The sequence below is a fragment of the Diadema setosum genome, chromosome 4, assembly GCF_964275005.1.
Source record: "Diadema setosum chromosome 4, eeDiaSeto1, whole genome shotgun sequence".
Lineage (NCBI taxonomy): Eukaryota > Metazoa > Echinodermata > Echinoidea > Diadematoida > Diadematidae > Diadema > Diadema setosum.
The window spans coordinates 40,826,069-40,851,539 of record NC_092688.1 but is presented as its reverse complement, the minus strand read 5'-3'; the positions used below and the strand labels follow the sequence as shown (position 1 = coordinate 40,851,539).

General features: G+C 39.9%; 1 protein-coding gene across 2 annotated transcripts in view; it reads right to left on the bottom strand.

Moving 5' to 3' along the window:
• LOC140228034 (uncharacterized) overlaps positions 1-25,471 on the bottom strand; it is a 146,557-nt gene that overhangs the window by 36,806 nt on the left and 84,280 nt on the right. For both annotated transcript variants that reach the window (XM_072308435.1, XM_072308436.1), the window contains exons 3-4: positions 14,245-14,356; positions 6,383-6,476 (exon numbers count right to left, since the gene is read on the bottom strand). In XM_072308435.1, the coding sequence (XP_072164536.1) occupies positions 6,383-6,476; positions 14,245-14,356 (206 nt within the window). The remainder of the gene's footprint in view (positions 1-6,382; positions 6,477-14,244; positions 14,357-25,471) is intronic.

The window sequence follows — 25,471 nt, the reverse complement described above, 5'->3', positions numbered from 1 at the left end:
AACATACTACAATCTATTAAGCGTATTGCTCATTTTCCATTACCGCCACAACAAGTGATGAATATGGTGCCAAACTGTGACAGACTGCAAGCTTTTAGGTGCAGCCTAAAAGGTCAGTGTGAACTTCCAACTGCCTTTCCCTCCTCTTAACTATATACTCTTGGAGAAAGATGCTAAAAAGCAACTACTTGATGTACATATCATGTCTAAATGTAACTTGTTTGACTTGATCTCCATGGCAATGTATTAGATAGATTTGCAAGGTAGGGTACAAATAACTACAATCACAACAATACATACAAATTGTAGCAATCATTACAACTATCACAGTATAATGAAAATTACCCCCTAAAATTGGTGGAAAAAAGGATACAGTTCATGAGCTTCTACTCTGATTTGTCACATGACAAAACTTCAGCAAACATTGGTGCGCATTTGTTTACAATTAATCAGGTGTAGACAACACCTATACACTTGTCAGTGTGCAAGTATAGCATTTTTCAAACTTGCTTGCAAGAATCGCCTCATTGTCGGAAATGCCAAAAAATTATGTAAGTGGCTCTCTGTATGCAATGTACAGTACGACTTTCTTTCACAAGTAGGCCTAAGGCTTTGGACCACCACTTGCTGCAACAAATATGTTGAAAATAAAATGCTAAAAAAACCCCACAAAAACAGAGCACACATTCTGAAAATACTTTGCCACGATCGTTATTTCTCCATTAAAAGGTAGGCCTATCTATTTACGAAGACTGTGGAACTGATTTTCCACTACGCTCACGAAATAAGTTCCTACCTTCCCTAGCCTTGGCCGGAATGGACGAAATGGACGCGTCCAGTCTGTATGGCAAAGTCCAGCGGCTATGCATTGTATGCACATGTGGCCAGCATGCAATGTCCACTCTCCCAGTGTCCATGTCTGTCTGGCCAGGCCAGACAACCTTGGGCCACAGTTTGCATTACACTAATATGGGCGGTCTGGCTGGCTCTGCTGGCCTAGCAGCCAGGCTGATCTGTATCGGTCAGTTTTTCTGGTTCGAGCTTGCTACTGTCCTGTCGTTCCGCGTGCCTCCGTGCAGGCTTGCACGGACTGTTAACTGCACATAATGCCGAAGGTCACACAACAATGGCCTTAGAGCTAACGGCTTTCCATAACCCCCTTCAACATGGCTGCCTACAATATTCTTCCATGCATCATCAAGTTGTTCTGCCAATTTGGGATGAAGATGACAACCATTCATATCAAAGACAGGAATGATATTGCAGAAGCCGGAAAAAGAGGGCAATAGACCAGACCATTTCCTTCTCCTTTTTTTGTTAAAGAGTTGGACATTGATTACACTATGCAGTTATCAGACGTGAATCTCCGAAATTGTAATCTACCTTACAGTGACTAACTTACACTAAATGAAAAAAAAAAAAAAAATCCCTAATCATTTATTTATGCTTGTCATAATTATGATGGCAGAGAGCAATGATGTCAAATCTAAAACCATTTCAGTCACAATGATCATAATGATTATTGCTGTGGTGGTATTGTACATGTACAAGCAGTGGGTGGTTTGGTGGGGGCGGGATGGCATAATTAATACCGGGGAAAACGGGGCACGATGACAATGCCCGACATGTACATTCATACTAGGTGCAACTTATGGCAACATGCTGGATATATAAGGCAAGGCAAAAGAATGGAGGGATTTGACATGTGCTATTGACAGATCATATTGACACATGGGAGCAGGACAAGGATAACTGTCTGACATCTATGAAATCAAATACTAGTGGTTGATACAGGAATGCTCTTCTGAAAATCATTTTCAAAGGGCGAGGGCATGACTGCCCACCCTGTTGGCATCTCTACAGCATGCTATTGCCTGATCTGATTTCCCACCTTAGGCAAGTGAAAATCAAAGCCTGGCATTTTTTTTTTCCCCCCTGGAACAATGAGACTAGGACAAGCAATTAATTTTAAGATCACCTTTTTTTTTTTTTTCATCCCCCCCTTCAAACCCATGACACTGAGAAGTCAACCATGCAGAAGACCAATGATAATGACTGTTTAGTGACGCAATGCACTTTGATTTCATTTCAGCAACTTTCCAACACTTAAGTGAAGAAGGCGCAATGCAACACCAAGACTCAAGCGATGTTATTCCTGGTGTTTGAGCGTGTGAATCAACAAGTGCTGATTACTCAAATGATTGTGTTTTAAAGGGTGTATACAGTTCTGGTCGAGGTGAGGATTTAGCTTTTAACGTTTTGCGAGATATTCAGAAACCACTCTATGAGATGTCACAGAGCATGCAATTCTAAGGGATATCAAAAGTTTATTTGATGAAAATCGGTTTTGAAATGGCTGAGATATCCAAAAACAAGGTGAAACAAAGAGATCTAATAAAAGGCGTGGCCTGTCGCCTTTTATTATTATCATCACTTTTTTTGACATATATCGGCCATTTGAAAACCAATTTTCATCAAATAAACGTTGAATCCTTCTTAACCCGTTGAGGACGAGTCCCAGGTATACTTGGGCAGGTGTCTATGGGAAATGCGTGTTGTAGCAAAATCAGTCCGTCCTCAACGGGTTAAAATTATATGTTCTTTCATATTTCATCAGAGGTTTCTCATTATCTCACTTGGGAATGTTCAAAACATGAATCCCCACCTCAACCAGTACTGTACAGTCCCTTTAAGCCCACAAATGATTTTCTACATAATTTTCCTGTATTTTTGGACTTTCTTTTGGGGCAAATAAAATCAATGTTCGGGCATATTTTCTGCTACAATTTGAAAATCTGCTTGCTCAACTGGGCAGTGGTAAAAAGAAAAGAAAAGAAAAAAAAAAGGTTACGTAGTCACCCTAGGAGAGGGCGGGCTTTCATACCCTCAGGTAAAAACCACTAGGCAATGAACTTTAGCATCATTTCAGAAAACACAGTGGCCAAGAGTGCAACATCCTTGGGGCTTCAAACGAATTTCGATGTGGAAAGAAGAAGAAAGGGGAAAAAGACAACGAGGCTGAAATAATCTTTACAAGGTAAATGGGTAATAGATTTAGGAGTGTCATTGAAAAAAATGTCTTTACATTGGATTCCTTTGTTATTATGAAAAATAATCTATATATACAATGTAGGTATAGTTTTGTGTGTGTGTGGGGGGGGGGGGGAATCATGCCAGATAAATCTGTACAACCTACAATTCATTCAAAGCGCAGAGGTCATTCTGCACCAACTGATTACATCTATCATAATTCTTGGCTACCTTTTTAGTCCACTCTTAATTATCATGGCAGAATTTATTCAGAGAGCAAATAATTTTCATGTTCTAATCAAAATCAACTACAAGAGGCACATGCCTATAATGATTCTGGTGATAAAAAGAAGTGGGTGTATAGTTTGAAAAATAGCATATACTGTACATATAGTTTGAAAATGTTTTATGTGCAATTACAATTTAATTTTCAATCACATGAAAACACAATATACAATAGCCTTGCTGATGTTCAATAAGTACCTCCATGAATATCTGTATTTGGGACTTGCATGTCTGTGTGTATACGTATGTGTGTGTGTGTGTGTGTGGGGGGGGGGGTTCTTCAATGACTTCTTCTTATTTTCATTTCTTTTTAATGTTTCTTCTAGTCAATGAACTGGGCTCTAGGAATGAAAGACACACAAAAATTGCACATTCATTTCTTTTCCCTTTCAACCCACATGAGAGAGAGAGAGGGTGTTCCCTTCTTTCTTCACCTGTTGAAGATGAGTCCCGAGTATACTCAGACAAGTGTCTATGATAGATGGGAAATGCATGTTGTAGCCAAATCAGCCTGTCCTCAATGGGTTAAATGGATTTTGTTTTCCCCAGAACCATTTAATGTTCAACCTTGCATTTAATCAATTAAATCAATTGCAATGCTATGATCTGTAACAGAAACATTTTCTCCTTCACTTCTTTACCTTCTCAGTGATGCAATGCAAACACTGTATCCTTCATCATCATATTTGATTCTGAATTGTACCAAAAAGGTTATCAGTTTCATAGGCCTATTAACCCTTTCTGTGCCATTATCAGAGGCGTTGGACAGTGTGTACAGTGCTAATGGGTTTTCTGTGCCAATCAGCACACAAAAGGTGACATCATCAAGAAAAATTCTACAAGAAAATATAATTGAGAATGCTAGAGTTTGTTCACTGGTTGTTATAGTAGAATAGTAACAATTCACTCAAAATGCCACAAATTGAAATGAAATCATGAATGCCTCAAAAGCCAGATATTCAGAAATCTGATCATTAGAAGTGTTTACATATTGATTATTTGCTCATATTAAGTGAGCCTTGATTAAAATCTTATCAACAAACGAAAGTTTGCTGTTGGCTTGAATAAAATTCTACGCGCTAATTGGGTCTTATGAAACAAAAGAAAAGTTGAAGGTTACAGAAAACAAATCATAACTAGGAATACTAGATTTTCAGCCCATCCCCCCTTCCTCCCCCCCCCCCCCCCCGTAAAAAAAAAAAAATGGTACTTTGTTCTATACCACACAAAATGAAAAGAAATTGCAGAAGCTTAAAAAGGAAGATAAAACAAGTCTCCATTAAAAAAACAAAAACAAAAACAAATGTCATATAAAGAAAAATTGAATCAGCCCGAGGAGGTAACCCGTTCTTTATTTCTTTTTTTGCGTGTCTTAATTGTAGGTTTTGTAGGTCGAAAAAGAGGCTCTGTATCAAATTTCATGCTTTGTTGCATCGGCAGACATTACTTTGCAACACATCAATTACTTTGCCGCACATTAATACATGCATAAGTGTTCATAAACCCACCTCACTGGCATGCACTGAAATAGAATATTGCTCGTTTCAGCATTACTGCTTGTAATTCTTTAGTACCCAGAGGCATAATTTTGCTGATAACCCTATCTTCTATTTGTTTTCCTATATCAAACTACTTGAGCATACATGTACGTATGCAAAGATGATCTATACAACAGACGGGATATGTATACAAACCATATGATTACCTATATAAGGGAACCATATAGGTCGTTTTGAGCTGAACATGAGCTAAACGGACAAGGATGATTGGATTCCCCCCACCTCATTTCTGGGGGAAAAATTAAGGAAAAACACCAAGGGAATGAAGAGACAAAGTCCAACACATCAAAGCACAGAAATGTCGGGCAACCTTCAGCAAGAAAGGAGGGCACAAAGGAAGCCCAATTATTGGTAATATTTCAGCATCTATTGTGTCCCGACAACACTCCCGTCAATCAACACGGCAAAGGGGCGGAGCTCGCCCGACCCAGCATGGTTGCCCCCACGGCCAACGTCGTCGATGGCTGGACTGGTTGAGTTGACCCCTATCACACTGGACAATCGCCAGTGGTCAAGCTTGCTGCTCTGGCCGTGCGCAGTGCACCTGGGCACTGGGGAGAGAGTGCAGGGAGAATGCGGAGACGGGAAGAGAGACGAGCTGCGCCATGCCGGACTGGCCAATGGGATGACCGCATCAGTGGTCACATCCATGGCTGCTGGTCAGCCGTGGTCATCTGGCTTTTCCCTCCCTGCCATGGCACACTTTTTTGTCTGCTGCATGTTTTGCCTGAATCAGGGTGTGGCCGGAGCAGGATGCGCCACACATATCGGAAATTTCATAACCCTTTGAAAAGAGTACCTAGCAGGAAGCAGCATATCTCCCAAAGACCACTGTTGCTTCCAAGAAGACAATTGATCACGATCTTAGAATATCTTTCAGAAGAAAATAGTGAAACTCAACATTTCCCGGGCCCTAAAAATCGCACATAAGTTGCATCATTCTCAGCATATTCTGTTAAAAAGCCTCCTCCTGTTTGTTATCAGCTTGCTAGCAAATCAGTCAAATCCTCACTTCAAGATATCTTACCCTACAAACCATGAAGTTTGCAGATGCAAGATCTTACAAACTTGGACAGCCGTAAATGAGACAGAACTAACAAATTCACTGCTTTTTCAGAACAATTCCATCATGATGTGGAGAGACCTGTATTCAATCACCACTGATCACAGACAGTCCACTTTAATTCTATGTAATCAATGTAGATATTTCAAAGGACACTCCAGCTGTTTCTCACCTAAAACCACCTTGATAAAAACGCAGTCGACACAAACCTAGAGTAGTTGGATTCCCTCTTCATCTTTCCTGTCTCTGTCCCTTAAAGATGGTGATCTTTACATAAAGCTTTTAAGGTGGGCATTAGCACAGCACACCTTTCGGGCAATATGAGTTAAGCCTATGAATAGGAGAGGACGAGGGAGCAGTGAAGAATGATTAAAGGTAATCATAGACTGGATCAAAGCTTTGAAACCTAATGAACACAAAGTGGGGAAACAGACAACTAACTCACCGTGAGAGATTCCCGCTTGCGGCCGCTTGTGACGAAGGAGAACCCTTGCGTCTCGATGGCCACACCTGTCCTCTGAACATGCTCCTCGACATACCTGTAGAGAGAAGAAGATAGAAATGGGCAAACACAAACAATGAGGGCACATTGGTCTGACTAAACTGAAAAATACAAAGAGAACTGAAGAAGTACCTTCATATCTTAACAAATCAATCATAATCCAGAGTGTTGAAATGCCAAGTTTCCCTGCTGTACAGGAGAAGAAAACCAAAGCTCTCCCCAAAAGACTCAAAATATCTTCTAGCCACTCAAATTGATATTTCCAAGCCATTCCACAATATCATTCCCTAAAAGTTGGGCAAGTAAATTTTGGGGCAAACAATCATATTTCTCAATGAGATTAAGGCCATCAGAATGGCAGAGAATGTCATAATAACTTGATGCTATCTTTGCTGTGTGCTCTATAGTTGCCCCATTTGAGAACAGTGCCAACGCGATTCAGTTCCATTGGCACAACGACATGCTGTAAAACCATCATTACGATTATGAACCACGATGGCCAGGGCATCTTGGAAAGATATTCAGAGCAGCCTGCGATGACTGGCTGAATTAATTCAGCAGATCTACTACAGGGAAAGGAGAAGAAAACCTTCTTGTTTTTTTTGTGGTTACAACCAATGCAAGAACAAAAGATGCATCCCTTAAATCCATCAGTATGTATCAACGATGCCGTTCCAGCAATCTCTGGTCATCTTATCAAAAAATTCGAACGAGTTCTTCTTCTTCCGTAAGAATGACCACAATAACATTCTCCAAGAGTATCATGCCATTGGAGTCATACACACTTCAGAGCCAATAAATGGCAAGACTTCAGAGAACCCCCTCAACAAAAAAAAAAAAGCAAAACAAAATAAAACAAAACAATATGCCTCAGGATTAAATGTAAGTGAGGGAAAAGTAGAAGAGAAAATGAATGGCTACAAATATTGGGAATAAAGTCCTAGGTTATCTGAGAGAAGTTTTGAAAAAGAGACCAATATTACCGGCAAAAGGTGGGCAACACCACAATGAATTTGGGTCAGACATATCACATATCATACAGTAGATAATCTACTTGCCACTCTGCTCCTCCTTGTTTGCTTCATATGAGATAATAAATCCTTTCGCAGGGAATGTATGAGTATCCTCTCATCGTTGTCAAAATAATCAAACGGAAGCGCATTGACAGCACGGCGAAATATATCAGGAGTCACTTCATCGGTGGAAGGAAAACCACAGGGTGTCGGCATTTGGGTGCGAATGGGCAACTCTTCAGAAACAAAGACGCCAGACTAAATGAATCCTGTGTCAAGGTTACAACGATATTTGTGGTAGCAACACAAGCTCTCCTTGAGTCAGGTGTCCTCCCGCGAAGTCCGACCGAAATTCCTGAGGAGATCAAGATCCACCACCCTCCTCCGTTCACTCGCTAAATGGGCGCCGCCTCAAAAAGGAAAATTTGTCTGCGCTCTTGCGAAACAACAGCAAGCAGATATCATCACATTGGGAGGTGAAAAAAAGAAGGGGCTATTATGTCCAGCATAGAGGAAGGAAAGTAGCAATCACAAGAAAAAAACAGCTTGTTTTTTTTTTTTCTCTCTCAGTCTATCAGGTCAAGTTAATCCATGTTCCCCCTAATGAACCACCAAGGTTGTAGTAACAGATCAAATTCGCATAAAAAACCTGAGCGAAAGGCGAGGGAGTTACGTGGTAGCTGCACCAGCCAGGGATACACAGGCAACTGAAAGGCTGGAAGAGCTCCCTGTCCACGGATGCAGCGTCACACAGAAATACTGGTCAAGCTCTGGCTACCGAACACAATTGAGAGGGGTACCAAAAAAAGAAATACGAAGAGGGAGACAGAAAAAGAGTTGGAGAAATGGTGAGAGAGAAACAAAAAGAGAGTAGAAATGAGTCAGGTTCCCGCCTTTATTCACACATCTACCATGCTGGCAACCGCATGAAAGAAGTCCTCCAATCAGGTCCCTCTGTCCAGGTCACATGGTCAGTTTGTGTTTTTTTTTTCACTATTGCTACTAATCATCATCAACAAGGCTTTGACCTGAGAGGGCCTTGAGTTGGCCTTGCGCTCCAATGGACAGCCAGGCCACGGCTGGCCTTGCCTGCTCAAATAAAGTCTTGTCCAGGGACACAAACAAAGCCAGCCCCACTGACCAACCGGATGGTCGGACACAGCCACGGCACCCGGTGGCTGCCTGGAGAGCAGGCCAATGTCCAGTCTCCTCTCAAACTACGGGTGCCAGACAATGGGAAAGTAAAGAATATTTATGAGACATAGGCAATGCACACAAGCATATGCACCTGCATGTCTGCATATTAGATGAACTGACCACTGGGCAGTATAGCACAGTACACACTATATCTCGCCATCTACACGCATTGGTAACTGACCAGCATATCCTTTGGTCTTATTCTGCAAATTACAGACCCCTTCCCAAATATCATCACAACAATGTTTCACTCACAGATTCTTGTCTAAAGTGATCAACGAACATGAACGTAACCAGTAGATCAAGAATGTGCTGAAGTTCCAACCGGCTGGTATCGAACCCTTCCCGAGACTTGGGGTCACTTAGGAATTGGTCTGAACGCCACTCTCTGGGGATGGAAAGGGGGGCTGGCCAGCAAGACTAGCCTTGCTGACCAATGTTAGTTGCGGTCACCTGGCAGCGAGACCTGGGAATCACGTCCATCCTTGACCATTCCAGTCTTGATGGATTCAAGGCTTGTGTATGTTAGCCACATCAAACACTCTTGTCACAGATCAAACTGACCTTTGCTGACCTTCCCCTCCTTATTGGTCATCTGTCTTTGGCCTCAGAAAGTTCAAGCCACTGGACGTTAATGGCAGAAGTAGAAGGAAGTCAGTGACAAAGAAACAACAACAAACAAACTATGTTTGCAAATGATGATCTACTTCTTTTCAATGGAAGGACATGAGATGTGATGAATGCACACCATCAGCGGGTGATCTCACTTCATTATTGAAGATAATGGTTCTGTCTTTCTTTTACACATAAAAACCTGACCTCTAAGGCATTCCTTTTAGTTACACAGGAGGAACAAAACATTCCTGCTGTGCACGGACATCTTTGGAATGCTTTATTCTCCTCCCACGCCCCCAAGTATATCTTTGGATATTCAAACAAAAAAATGGTGCTGTATTCATGATACACTGATCTAATTTCTCTAGAGCCCACAAATCCATCAGTCACCACTCTAGAACAGTGGTCAGAGGCCTAGCCCTCAACCCATGCAAACGAAATATCCAGACAAATGTCCCATGACCCTGGACAACATCGTCACACAAGGTCCTACAAAACCCAGTCTGGACCAGAAGTGTATACAGCATCTGATTTCACAGCAAAGGGTCTATTCATCACTGGTTCAAGTGGGTGGATTGCTTCTGAAATATTGACAAAATATACATACAGCAGATGATGTGACATTGAGATGGGCACAGATCTTTGGGATGAAGGATTGTAGCAACCTGACTTGTCCCTCCTCCATTTTGAGTTGACATCTCGGACAGATGTTTTGTCGTTATGAAAAACCTTGCAGAATTTTCAGTGCTAACACTGCATCTCAACAGACATTAAACACATAGAGGTTGCTCTAAATGGCCAAATGTAGGGATTCCAATGGCTACCTCAAGGAAAAACATTCTGTCAAAACCTCCAAACAAGTGAAACTAAACTGCGTGGGTGAGGCATTTACAACATCTTTTCAGGCATGTCTGTAGGGGCGTATCACATGATGAGCATTGGCCTGTTTGTTTGTTTGTCTTTTTTTTAAAGGTATCTTCATACTTCATTTTGTGTTCTTTGACAACAAGAAATATGGTCCAATTGGTGAGTTGGGGTAAGTGTTGCAAGACTACAAAAATAAAAAAGAGGCTCTTGGTATTTCCCATCAGCCTGGAGATGATGATTAGAGGATTCAAACAAGAATCATCGTCATCTGACATGTATATCATATATGTATCATATGTGTATCACACATATATATCTGCCTTCTTCTGGTCACATTTAAAATCCTTTGACCATTCAGGCAATCGCAATTCACTGTGCTTAGTATTTATCATATCTTGGTCTCAAAAATTATTCAGGGGCTGTAATATTTTGAGATCAATATTCAAAGGTGACCAAACTTCTTGTTGAAAGGTCAACAATAGCTCTCAGAATTGCTCAATTCATCTTCCACCATCTGGAATTTGCTTGCCAGGGTTCGAAATTGGCAATGGTCCGCTGGCCATTGGCCACCCAAAATCACGTCGGACTAGCTAAAAATCATAAAATTCTGAAGTTATTAGTCCGTCTGGCTAGCCAAAATATTGCTTCAGTGTTAAAATTGATTCTAAGTAGTCTGCCTGGCTAGTTAAAAAAAAAGTTAAGTGCGAACCCTGCTTGCCATATACCGAAACAGCCTACAAAGAAACTGGTTGAGCTTTCGTAATTTGCCTGGATAACGAGTTCTCTTGGAGTATTTTGAGATCAGAGGCGTAGAATAATTTCGATCATAGTACAAGACTTTTATTCCAGAAGAGCACTCCCCATTCAGCATTATGGGTAGGCAGAACATTACATGATGATCGATCACATCCAAATAGCAGAATTTCCCTACAATTGGCATGTGATTCACCCTCACCCTGTATATCGATGGACACTATTATGATCCAATTTGCAATCTATCATACAACACTTCATCGCAACCTCGTTCGGATATATCCTTGATTTCAATACAGTCTGCATCCCTTTTGGCTGATATTTTGCATTTTTGCAATTACCCAACTGCAATTCTGCTATCATGGCATCATTTCATACATTTCTTTGGAATATATGTCACATGCCAATCATAATCCTGAAGATTTGGAGGCAGCGAGGCTAATCAAACAAGGAAAAGTAGAAATCACGCGGTGCGTAATATATGTCCCCGCCGTAAGTAGCATTTAGTAGCAAAATGTACAATATAGGTAAAAAGATCAAGGTCAAAGGTGAAAGAAGTCAAAGGTCAAAATTCTATGTAGAAGATTTGAAGCCCTCACTTAGTGCCATTACATAAAGCAAACGGAATCGAAATCGGGTTAGAAATAGCGAAGGAGTAGCATTTTGTAGCCAATGTACAATATAGGTAAAAAAAATCAAGGTCAAAGGTCAAAGAAGTCAAAGGTCAAAATTCTGTGTAGCAGTTTTGAAGCCCTCACCTAGTGCCATCACATAAAGGAAACGGAATCGAAATCGGGTTAGAAATGGCGAAGGAGTAGCATTTGGTAGCAAAATGTACAATACAGGTCAAAAATCAAGGTCAAAGGTCAAAGAAGTCAAAGGTCAAAATTCTGTGTAGAAGTTTTGAAGCCCTCACCTAGTGCCATCACTTAAAGCAAATGGAATTGAAATTGGGTTACAAATGGCGAAGGAGTAGCATTTTGTAGCAAAATGTACAATATAGGTCAAAAATCAAGGTCAAAGGTCAAAGAAGTCAAAGGTCAAAATTCTGTGTAGAAGTTTTGAAGCCCTCACCTAGTGTCATCACATAAAGCAAACGGAATCAAAATCGGGTTAGAAATGGCGAAGGAGTAGCATTTTGTAGGCAATGTGCAATATAGGTCAAAAATCAAGGTCAAAGGTCAAAGAAGTCAAAGGTCAAAATTCTGTGTGGAAGTTTTGAAGCCCTCACCTAGTGCCATCATATAAAGGAAACGGAATCAAAATCGGGTTAGAAATGGCGAAGGAGTAGCATTTTGAAGCAAAATGTACAATATAGGTCAAAGGTCAAGGTCAAAGGTCACAACTGAAATTCTGTATAGAAGTTTCAAAGCTCCCATGTAGTGCTATCATATAAAGCAAACAGAATCAAAATCGGGTTAGAAATGGCGAAGGAGTAGCATTTTGAACATTTTGATCACACACGGACGCACGGACAGACGGACACACGGACACACACACGTACGGAGCCCGTTTCATAGTCCCCTGCTCGAACTCGTTCGGCGGGGACAAAAATGAGTATTGTCAGCATAAGTGTAGAGAAGATAACAGTAAATCAGGTGCCGAAATAGCTCAGTTGGGAGAGCGTTAGACCGAAGATCTAAAGTATCCTAAAAAATTCACAAATATTGGGTTCATGTGTGTAATGGCACGTTTGCGATTTGCACAAATGAATGAATCCTGTCTTTTCATCGTATGCTGCAGTGACACGACATTTGCTCCCTGACAAGTGTATTGCTGTAGTCTTATTTTCTCCAAGGACTTTTAAGTGTTAGGGTTATGATAGGGTTTTAGGTTTAATTTGATGTGAGGATTAGGATTGGAGTTTAGGGTTATGTTTGTGGGTAGGCTTTATGTTTGGCTGTAATAGCTAGCACATTATATCATGGCAGTAATTGTCGTAGGAGCATATGTTATGGAACTGTATGCTACATACCCTGACACTGAGTTTTGAGAATTTTCAAACCCACACGGCCATCCTATTTTTGGCTGTTGTAGCTTGCAGGCCAACTCCAGCCTGCTAAAAATATCAAACTATCATGCTGGGGTGGGAGGGGGGAAGTGATCAAAGACAACTCTACGATTCACCACGTTATTTAAGCGTTATGCAATATGGTTTGTGATGAGGGTTGCATAAATCAAACGTTATTAATCAACGCTTGCTGCCAGCGGTCACTCTTTGTACAGGACAAGACGCTCTGGTCACTCGTTTGCTGGACAAAACTCATTAAAGGTTGTAGCCCTCGCTGGCAGAAAACGGGAGATGGGGGGGGGGGGGGGCTCCAAAGAGAAATCGGGTCATTCCATATCTGGCGATGACTCATCTAATCTTATATGCAAACCATTCCAGGAGAAGCAGTCAATGTACGGCAAGGGATGGCTTCAGATATACAAAGATAAAGGGAAAGTTGGCACGCAGCGAAAATTGAAGACAAAATTCAAATTTGCCATTGTTCTAAAAGCAATCACACCATACCATATTGCTGCATTGCATAAATTATGCATTGGAATGATCACAATTTCATACCTGCCAACATTTCCAGATGAAATATCTTACTCATGGATTGCAAAAATCTTATTTTCTATGCAAACTGAAGTTAAAAATCTTACTTTCGGTCAAATCTTCAGAAAATACACATGAAAGGTATATCTAAATATTTTTTTAAAATCTGATTTCTCTGACAGAAAATCTGATTTTGCTATTTTTAATGTAAAAAATCTTACTGAATCTGATAAAATCTTACTAGTTGGCAAGTATGCAGTTTACGCATTTCTTCATGAACTATAATGCTTCCTGTTTTTTTAATGATGTAATGCACATGAAACCCTAACTGTCTTCAGTTACAAGAAGCTTAGATTCATGAGGTATGTATGTATTCACTTACGGAGACCTGTATAATATGCAGTGAATAAGTGAATACATAAATATATATATGATAAGCATGAAAGGTTGTCCTCATGAATAGATTAATGAATAAATAAATAACAAATTGAAATTGATATCCTATTGGTTCTCAAGCAAGGAATGTGGAATTACAAGTGGAATTTTCTGTGGGGACCAAAGCAGAGCACCGAAGGGTGGCGCCATAATCATTCATCAACATTGGGAATTGGTTCTATATCTACACAACGTCACATAGCCCACATATCTGTTAGCACATCGGTTGCTACGCTATAATGCTCACATCCGCTTCCAACCCACTGTCCGAAGCCTTGTGCAAGGATATCTTGTTTTGAACTAGCATTATGCTACAAGCGCATAACAAAAGACTGTGTTATCACCTCTTCGATCTCTTATTTCCTATAATGACCCCCTCTCACCAATTGATGAAGGAGCTTTTTCCAGCTGAATGGTTGCCGATGAGAAGCACAGTGATCTTCTTCCGTGGGGCTAGGAGACGAAGGCCAAGCTTCTTCCCGATATTATTCAGTCCTGGAGAGAACGAAAAAAGACAACAAAAAAGGTTTAGTTAGTATGACTTTTAGATTTGTAACTGCTCAAAGAGGATCAATGATGTATGTCTATTCTCATATTTGTCCATTTTTCTATTTTCACCTGGAATCAATTTGTCATGATATGAAACAGCAGAAGAAGACAGTTGATTTGATACTCAGTGAAGACTAGTGTTTCAATAAAATATTACCCAAAGCTCAAAAAGATTGGCTTACAATAATCAGTCCAACATGACTGAAAAATCTCAGCTTTACATCAATGATTCTCAGTATATTTATCATCATACTAAAGTAGTTGACTGACCCCCTTAGAAGGACCATATCAAAATGGCATTTGTATTGCAAACAAGTTGCTGATGGCAACGAGTGAGAGAACGTTAATGTCGTGGGAGGTATAATCAGAGTCTTCATCAGGCAGTGGTGTTATTTGTAATTGCTGCTCATTTTATTTGAAGCACAGACTTGATGGCTTGTCTATTTTTTTTTAATATGTGTCAATGTGATCAACAAATCTGATTTTTTTTTTTTTTTTTTTGCTCTAGAATGCAGACTCTAATATACTACAGAATTCACTAGTGATTCGCATTTGCATGAGGATTTCATCTCAAAGGCAAACCACCAGCCAAAGACTGATCTTTCCGTTTAACTCGGCAAAAGAAGGCATCTGAGGGTGATGGGTGTTAGACTTCATATACAGGTGAAAGATGAACAATGACAAAGAGCCAGCATGACAATTATAAGTTTGAAAAGGGAGAGTAACAAGCAATCCAGCTGGTTGGAAAGGCTAACCATCAATCTCACATCATTAACAACAGGCAGCCTGTGACTGTCCCGCCCTTTGGGCCTGACAAAAAAGTCGGTGACGAAGCTTTTCAAATTGTTGCTGGCAGGAGTACAGGGGCTGACCGATCGTGGTAAATGGCGAAGTCTTGTTGCCTCTGCCACAAGGGAGGGTAACTCTCCACGTGCAAACGCTAGCTGCCCTGTACTCTGCGGAGGCATGGATGGACAAGAAAAAGCCAGTTCTGTCCAGATCCGTTTACGCCGCCATCTAGCATTTCCCCTCTCCCTCTCTCTCTCTCTCTCTCCCTCTAACCTCCTACACTGGCCCGCTGCTGATATAGCTCCCTCTTTTGCACACGCATCGCTCGCAGACGGGATTTGACCTCATTTGAGTGAACTTCAGGTCATCCGTTGGCTGTGGCTGTGGCTGTATGGCCCATACAAAGCTATGGTGGCTTTAAAGCACAGAAAAACAAAGAACAAACTGGAGCATGTGCATGCCCTCCTGTTATTGGATGACTAGGTCAAGGACTTCGAGGAAAAAAAAAGGGGTGGGGTGATATTGGGCAAGTGTGGGTCCAATAGAACACCAAGAGCCACCCCAAGGGTGTTTACTATAGATTGAGGTCGGCTGAAATTCCGGTGGCTTGGGTGATTCATTAACATAGAGATGTGTGCCAGGTAATGGGGGAAAATGCATTTCTGGAAATTCTTTAATAACCTCAGTCCACAAAGCTGTGCACTGGCCACAGCATTTATCTTATTTCTAAGAAGATGGGGGAGGGGGACGGTAAGGTTGTCCTATTCGTAAGGAAACAGTTTAGGGACTTATGTGTGCATGGAGTATGTATGTGTGTATATGTAAATAAAACAAAGAGAGAGAAAGAATAATAGCATAGCTCCCCTCTAGGCTTTCAAATTTTATTGACTCAGAATTTTGTTATTCACCCTTTGATAAATGTTGCAGTGGCTGGGTAATCTTTCTAGAATTCTCTTTTGTTTCTTATAAATGGAGGAAAGAATAGTCTGAAAGATTTTTTGTTGTTTTGTTGACTGTACTATTTGGTGTGAGTACAGAACAATTAACACATGGTACATAGTCACATTCAAATCATCTCAAAGAGTTATCATTTTCTCTATTAAAAAGGGGAAAAAATAATTTCCACTGAAGTGTTACTTATTCGGAAAGCAATAAAATCCAGGAACAGATAAGCAACCAAGTGACAAAGGAGGAATGAACTTACAAAACGAGGGGAGGAGTGAATAAAGTTCATGTATCCTTTTTTTTTTTTTCACCCCACTCTCTTTTTCCTCCTTAAAAAACAAACAAACAAACAAACAAAAAACAAACAAAAAACAAACAAACAAACACACACACACACACACTCTTCTGGTCTCATGATCTCTTTCTTATCCCAATTGAAATGATCCAAACTTGAGAGAAATCAACACGTGTAAGCCTGTCAACAATGCAGGGCATGCATTCAGCGAGTGTTGCGTGAAGTATGATTCCTGCATGCTAGAGCAGTACTAGAGTCCCTTTACTGACTATTCCCATATGATAGAAGAGCACTGCAAGCATATCATTGCACTTGACCTAGTTTTGAGGAGGGTTATCAAATCATAAGTAGGTGTTTAATTTGGTCATGTGCCAGGAACAAAGGACACATTTTTTTTTTTGAAGGTACTGTTCAACAATGTTTCAAGAATGAAAACAACGTAACAAAACAAAACAGTGAAATCTTGAACTGCATGCTTTCAGAGATTCTCTGATATTGGGTAGGCCTAAGTATGAATACATGAGAAAATGATTATAGTTGGAAAAAAAATGTGATGTACATTAAACAATGACAAATCTGATAGCATAACTATCAAAACTTTGGCATGCTGTTTTTTTCTCTCTATTATCATTATTATTATCATTTTTTTTTTTTTTTTTTGGGGGGGGGGGGGTGTCATGGATTTGACCTTGATCACACAGTGTTCTTTAAAGTATGATAATAAACTACTAGTCACCCTATGAACTCTGAGTTTTCATATTTACTTGAATTACTCAGATCACGAATCTGAGATCTCATGGCATGCTTACAACCTACAAACCATATGTGTGAAGGAAATTTATCGGGGAAAAAAAAAAATGCAGCTCTGAATGATGTATATGATGAACATAAAGTCATGCAGACATAATAAAACCCTTTCCCCGCACAGTACGTCTTAAATTTCAACTATTCCGACTAATGGGGGTAATGAAATGTAAGGGTAGTGTAACATTATGAACATGCTAACACAGGTTGTACCTTTTGCCTTTTTGCCCCTTTGTTTTGCCCATTTCAAATCAATGCCCATAACAAGTGTCTTGCACAGTATCGATACTTCTTTTCTTCCTGCCAGAAAAGGCCAAAAAAAGAAAAGAAAAAGAAAACAAGAAATGTCGCTATGGCGACTGGTGTATGCCTTCGCCATAATACATGGTTCTCCTAATAGGTCTATAGCACAATGTCTTGACAATGTGTGATGACAGTTTCACACAATTGGCAAAATATTAAAATGACAGGTTTGCCACAAATGTGCTGAATGTTCACTTTCCTAGAACTAGGTTCAATTGGATGAATGATTAAAACGTCAGAGTGCAGGACTGGTATTTGGGGGAACTGATGATTTTCACTTGACTTTTGACCCTTTTACAAGTTTATGCATTGAGTAATTTTCAAGGTATTGAGAAAAAGCATAATTTCAGTATCAAATGGTAAAATAGTATTATCGAAACCTGGCCTTTGACCTTTGACCCCACAGTTCCAAAGAGAATCACTGTTAGGTAGAACATGCATAAATATGCAAGTTTCATGACAATACCTTGAGTTATTTTTGAGATATGGAGGAAAAAGTGCAATTTAGCACTTTCACTTGACCTTTGACCTTTTGACCTTTGACCTTTTGGCAAGAAACATCCCACAGAATATATATTGGGTTATACATGCATACATCAAGTTTTAAAAAAAATCCTTCAGGCATTGCATAAATATAAGGAAAGTAGTTATATTTTGAGGAGTTGACCTTGACCTTTGACCCCTGACCTTTGACTCATGACCCCCAACTTCCCTAGATAATCACTGCCCATCGGTACAAGCATATATACTAAGTTCCATGAAGATACCTTGAACCATTTGCGAGATATGGAGAAAAACATGAAATTTCAATTTTTTTTCACAAAATAACCTGTGACCTTTGACCTTTGACCCTGTGACCCTAAAATCCACACAAAGTATCATCCCCCAAGGATATACCCTCATACCAAGTTTGATGCAAAACCACCACACGGTTCTTGAGATATCGACAAAAACAAAACGGCACGGACGGACGTACGGACGGACGAACGACCCGAAAACATAATGCCTCTGGCCACTTCGTTGGCGGAGGCATAAAAAAAGACAGACACATTTAATGCGTTTAATATACTGTTTTGTTTTTTGTTCGTTTGTTGTCTCTACCCATAACAGCGCTGCTGACATACATGCATCAAAATCAGAGACGGTTCCCCACACCAACTGGGGGAGAGTTAACCTTCTACATTTTAACACATCCCCACAGACAAACATGATTCCCCACTCGGGGCTTCTCTCTTTGCTATATTCTTGCCAGAAGGACATGAAGAGACAATTTTCTTCAGTTTTTCTTTCAGGATATTAATGCCTCCTGCAGACTCAAGCAGACATGACAGCTCAGTCACATTACTGCTGTGACTTCTCCAGTGACATGTGTTCAAATCATCTCAAGTTGCACCTTGACCTTTCATATTCCCTGCAGGGGATCCAGGAAAGGAAACAGAAAAAAAAAGTGGAAGAAAAAGATGTATTTTTATTTTCTAGGAAATGTCAACAAACTTTTTCCACCCACACACACAGGCACTCACACAAAGGCATACTTCGCAACACACAAGGAGGTGTATGGTCCACATCAGCATTTAATGGGGAATGGTATCACCCACAGTTTATGGGGGGTGGGCAGGAGCTCTCCACTTTAACGCATCGACTACTACAGCCAACAATCTTGGGCTGGGGTTTGTGGAAGACATTCATTGCTATCATTCCAAAATAGAGCCTCACTGAAGTGGTCTTAAACAGGATAAAAACCCTAATTCCTAATCAATAAGTTGAAATCAACTTAGAGTATTTTGGAAAAACTTTCCTTTGTGAATCTTCAAGTTACACGAAAGCGCATAATGCTCTGAGCATGTAAACATGGAAGGGATCCACAAGGACGGTTTTGTGAAACGCTAAAACGGTAGATCTCTGTACCAGCAGTCAAAGTATCACCTTTATGTCCATGAAATATCAAAGGGAGGAGAGAAAAGAAAGAATACCATCTCTAACTCGTTGTCATTCATATCAGAGGACCACAACGCCGACTCAGATAAAACGGCTGTTCATTAAGGACGCCGACTGATATCGCTTCATCGAAGAGAACATGACAATGACAGAACCCGATTCGCACGATACGCCGCGACCACATTCTCAGAAAGTGCCGTCGACTGGCGACCGACACAGACCGACGCAGACACCATTGGGGATTGTGAAGACATGCCGGCACGAATTCTCGCGAACCCTCCACAACCCGCATGTTTCGATGAGCCCGTTCGGCCAAGAGAGATGAGAGAGAGATAGAAAGAAAGAGAAAGAGATAAGAGAGAGAGAGAGAGAGAGAGACAGAAAGAGAGAGAGAGACAGAAAAAAAGAGAGAGAGAGAGAGACAGGCGACACGACATGAAATGAAATGAAGAGACGCACAGACACCGCGCAGCTGGAGGTCATTGACACTGGCTGCCGAAGCCACAGCGGCTACACACAGCAGAAACCGCTGTCCCCATGGCTGCACATGAAAGCGCTCTGACAATGACCTTTCAGTCTATAGCCCGTCAATCACAACATTCATGGTAAATTCATGCCTGGATGGCACTATCTTGTCTGTAGCCAAGGGCAGAGTGAGGATGCTCAAATAAAGCTCTACCTTCTATCCCACCCCCCTCCTAAAAATTGTTAAGGATTTAGGGTTGACTGTGTGTCATGAATTCCACAGAATATCTGCAGTAATCTTTCACGAAGACGCATTCAATGACTGAATGAAGCCATGTTCGTAACATCTAAACAAAACTAAGTAAAATGTTTCAACAAATTATTCTGTCAATATTCTAAACTTAGGCCTAATTTGTTGTTGGTTTCATTTCTTTCTTTTTTTTTTTGAAATGCAAAGTATCCAAAGTTCTCTAGGTCTCTAGTGTTGCCTGTTGGCATAGATTCCAGTAAAAGAAAAGATGGGCAAAGCATGACTACGCAGATTAACAGACCACGAATAAACCCAAAAACTTATCCCTTTGATAACGCCATGCTGCTTTCTGAACTTTTGACCTTTTACAGACTCATGGACACAAGGAAGCTGTACTTGAACGGAAATGCAAATCTTTGCTAGCAGATAGTGCAAAGTGAATGGTGTATGTGTTTGTGTGTGTGTGTGTGTTTGCATTTTGGCGAAGCTAACACATAAAATTCCAACCCATTGGAGTCACAATTGCGTCAGCACACACACACACACACACACAAACGGTGTACCGCAGAGTCACAATTTTTTCTTTTTTTCGGCGGTGGTAAGCATCCACCTACTGAGCAACTTTTGAATGGACCGTTTGTACTTCTCTTCCAAGAAAGCCAGGCTTTGTTCAAATCTGTTCCATAACCAATCATATAGCTTTGAATTTATTCATCTCCACATACCCACGGGGAGAACAGCACGCAGTTAAGCTGGTTACACACACCCTATATAATAATTAGATTTAAAGACTACAATATGCTTGCGTGATGGAGAAGCAATAAGGGGATAACTTCCCAGGGAAAAAAAGAATGTGTATATAAAGAAATACATTTCTTTTTAACCAAGTTTATGCAGAGAGATAAAAAAAAATCACTTTTGCGAAAGTGTGAGTAATATTGGACATGCCATTTACAAATTCTGAGTTTTTACATATTTGGTTATCAATTCCCTGTGCTGAAAAAAAAAATGTGCTCAAGATCAGAAGTTGTGATGTTACAGTTTTATGAGAAGGTGTGAAAAAAACCAATAACAAACAAACAAACAAACATGAGGGAGTTTCATTAATCTTGATATTTCTCTCAGGCAAGTACACAAGTTTCCTTTTATCGGTTACTGAAATGTCATTGGGCAAATTTCTGGAGGAGCTAGGTCAAGTGCTCTATGGAATATTCTTGAATAATCTTCCCAAAATTCATTTTATATTTTACTCTATATCCTTCTTTAATTGTGACATCACAAATTTTGTAGACTTCCTATTGACAGAGAGTCGCATATGGTATTTGACGAAACCTTTAAAAAATGATCGATAACTTTATTGTATGCAAGTTCTGACAATTTTGGGAAAAAAGGGTGTGGCAAATAGAGAAGCTAATACCTTCAAATCATAATTTCCTTATATCGTCGCTGGGGTGACAAAAAAATTGCATCTCAAATTTTTGAAAAAAAAAAAAAAAATCACTTTTTTTAATCGACTGCCAGATAGTCGGTTAAGGGATGTTCAATCTAAATCCTAGCCGTTTTACTGCAAATATGAAGCCACCACATGTCAAAGGAAAGGCAATCCTATTTGCTTCACAGCCCTTTGGCTGCCATGTTATTATTATTATTATTTTTTTTGCTCTCGTGAACATTTGACAATTTTTAGATACTTGCAAGCTTTTGTAGCCCCACCAGCGATATAGCATATCAACTGGATTTCACTTCCTTCTTAATTGGGAGGAAATCTCTCATAGAGTAGGCCTACATTTAATTTGATTAACCTGCCTTTTGTCATGAGGTTTTTGAAATGAGTCACACATTTTTGACACATTAACGCAGCACATGTATTGGCAAAACTATATCTGATCTATGCAACGTAATATACAACACGGCAGTTGTAACGAAATGACTAAAATGAAGACTATGTCATTGCAATGATCAGAAGCACTGTTAACATTTTTATGGTAATCATGAAATTAGCATATATAGCCATCACTACACAGTACAGCACTATTGTATGGAAGGGATCAATAAATATTTTTTTTTTTTTTTTTTGCATCTAAGTACAGATCAGGCATCTCTTTATGGTTATTTCACAAAATTAATGCACAAAATTTATGATCAGCTTAAATGCCTATTCATTAACTGATTTGAATCTTATTCTGAGGTGCAGAAGGAATGAGCATGAAGAAAAAGTGAAAGTGAATTGCCAAATTGAATTACTGGCAGAATATATAAATGATAAATATGCAGAATAACATATAGCTGTACAAAATGTCAGAAGGTGAATACAAATTGAAAGTGAAAATATAGAAAGGGCAGGAAAATAGTGTGAGATGGAGAGTGAATACATAGACAAAAGAGAAAGTTAAAGCCAAGAGGCAAGAGAAAAGGGGGATGGAATACATTGAGGCGTAACTAAAATTGTCTGAAGTGCGGTGTAGAGCAGGTATACGGAGGAAAAACATGTTGGTAGGAAAGGCATAAAAAGGAGAGAGAAAGAGAAGGGAGAAGAGAAACATAGGGAGAGAAAGATAGGGACATAATGATAGAGGAAGAGATAGAATAAAATGTACTTAGAAGTATTTAACAAAGTATACTTCATTTATAGGTGGTATCAAGGTATATGGAAGAGAAAGATATAGAGAAAGGAGGGCTCAAAAAAAGGAGATGGAAAAAGTAAGAGAAAGGAAAAGAGATCTAGGTATTAAATACAGAGAGAGTGAGAAAGATAAAAGAAAAAAAAAGGCAGGAGAGAGAGAGAAAAAGGCATGTTGTAGGCAGGAATAGGCTTACACTGTTCACAGAGTTGGAAAAAACACCCTGCCATATTCCTCGTGACCCCATTCTGTCACCCACGCACAGGCAGACACGAAGCGCCTGTGTGCAGCGTTCACTTCAGGCCGTGTCGTTCGGCGAACTCACCATACAGGATGAATGATATGCACGTTGCACACACATACACCATCAATGCAATATCCACCTTCAGGTGCGACTATTGCATATACCTGGGCAATATATACTTTTCACCCACCTCAGGCTGCACATATCACACATATCATTATCTGCTCCTGATGCAGATGCAGATTGTATACCATTTATATCCCACTGTAGATGCATAGGAATATATATCTCACATCTACCTTCAGTCACATGTGTACCCTTTATCTGTCATGCATCACATGTTTGATAATCTACCTCCACTTGCAAATATCACATGCTGTATCATATTTACCCAATATATGCTATGTCATGATATTCACCTAGCTTTAAATATTACACAATTCCCTCAACACAACTCCATACACATTTACATCTTAATTCAAGACTGCTAACAGTTAGTATCATTTTACATAAAATTTTACATTCAATCCCCCCCCCCCTCCCGCACAAGATTGCAAAACTAAATCAAAACTTTATATGATTTCCTTTCCTGTAAAACTTTGGCAAAAATAGCAAGTACCCACATTGATTCTCTTCCTTCAGCCCCCACCCCTGAAAAAAAACAAAACAAAACAAAACAAAACAAAAACAAAAGAGAAAAATATAATTTTTCAATGTGTAAGTCTGCATAAATACCGTCTACTATCAAACGGCATTTGACTTTTTAAATACATTGAGCAGCATATAAGTTTTAGGATATAGAAAGACATCTTGGGCATACAATCCTGGGCAATATAACTGTCATGTTGGGCACAAAGAAAAACAAACGAACAAAATGGGCTCGTTTACAGAGAAACCCATGTGTGGGCATGGGGCTGTCTCTTTTTTCTTTTTCTTTTTTTTTTCTTTTGGGGAGAGGGTGGGTGGGAAGGGGTGTTGTAGTGTTTGGAAGGGGTAACACTGATTGGATTGAAGGAGTACACATTGAATGTGCAAAAGACGGCACTGCCCAATCACCAATGGCGATTATCATTATTTTTGCTGTTGTTGAAAGAACAGAACTGTGAGGACGAAAATTAAAGCTTCCACTTCCCCTTTGCATGCTATGTAAAGATTTTAATGCACCACAGATGGCAGTGTAATGGTGCAAGCTAGATTGAACATGTTATGACATGCTCACACCCACACACACAAGGAAACATGTTTTGGTTTATCTACAATGCAGCAGAGGGTCGATATACAACATTATTTCCAACTTTCGATTTTTGGTCACTTGAGTTGCATAGGGAAAGCAGAAGCTCATGTGGGGTAGTATTCTTTTTCAAATCCCTTGATACATTGAACTCTGACCCGAGTCCAAAGAGGGGATTATCCAGGTATTGGAATGGAATACAGAATATAGAGTATGCAGATAAAGCAGCCAGAAATACAAGGATACATGGATCTAGATTCTTTGGGAATCAGTACTGTGTCTGCTGGTTGCCTTTGTCTGTTCTGTGGTAACATAACAATATACTGTATAAACTGCCCGAGATTATGGTGTTGGATGCATCTAATCACATGAGCTCCATTATAGGGCCTAAACTATTCAGATTCTGTGATAGTTCTTGAAAGAATCTAGATATTGGAGGCTAGTACTGTAGAGCTGCAATGAATGCTAATGAAGCTACACTGATATAAGGTGTCAGACCTTAGGCGAGTCCCCCACAAAAAACAAAACAAAACAACAACTTTGTATTACACAATGCTCTCTCCCTCTCAAATTCTTTTTCTCTCTCTCTCTCATACTCAACAGACATGCTTGAACTATGACGGCACAATAAAATTTTGGTAAAAGAGGCACTACACAAACAAACAATATTTCCTCCATTGTATACCATTGTTGGCTTCACTGACCTTTGACCCCTACACACAAACACACACTCACACTCTAACAAAGGAATATGATATGCTAAAAATGAAGTTAGTCTACCGTCAGAAAATATAATCTTTGGCAGGGAAGGCGCTCCTCATCTAACAAATTTCAGTAGAATGATCTGGAACAGTGATTACCGTATTTATGACTGAAATCTTTTCAGGTTTAAAAAAAAAGACTAGAATAGAAAAATTCCAGACAAAGGAAGAAAAAGTATGTATAGATTAGAAGTCAATGTTTACCCTACCCCCCACCCCCGTAAGAAAAAGAGGTAAAGGTACTTTCAAGAAAACATAAAAAAAAAAAAAAAATCTGATGGCACACACGAGCATATGAATAGCTGTACAATCATAGCCGACATATTGTCTGCATATGCTACGTGCAGGCCTATGCTGAAAAACTTCCAATGCAAATCTGTGGACAGCATGCTTACCTGAAGCAGTAACAGCCCAC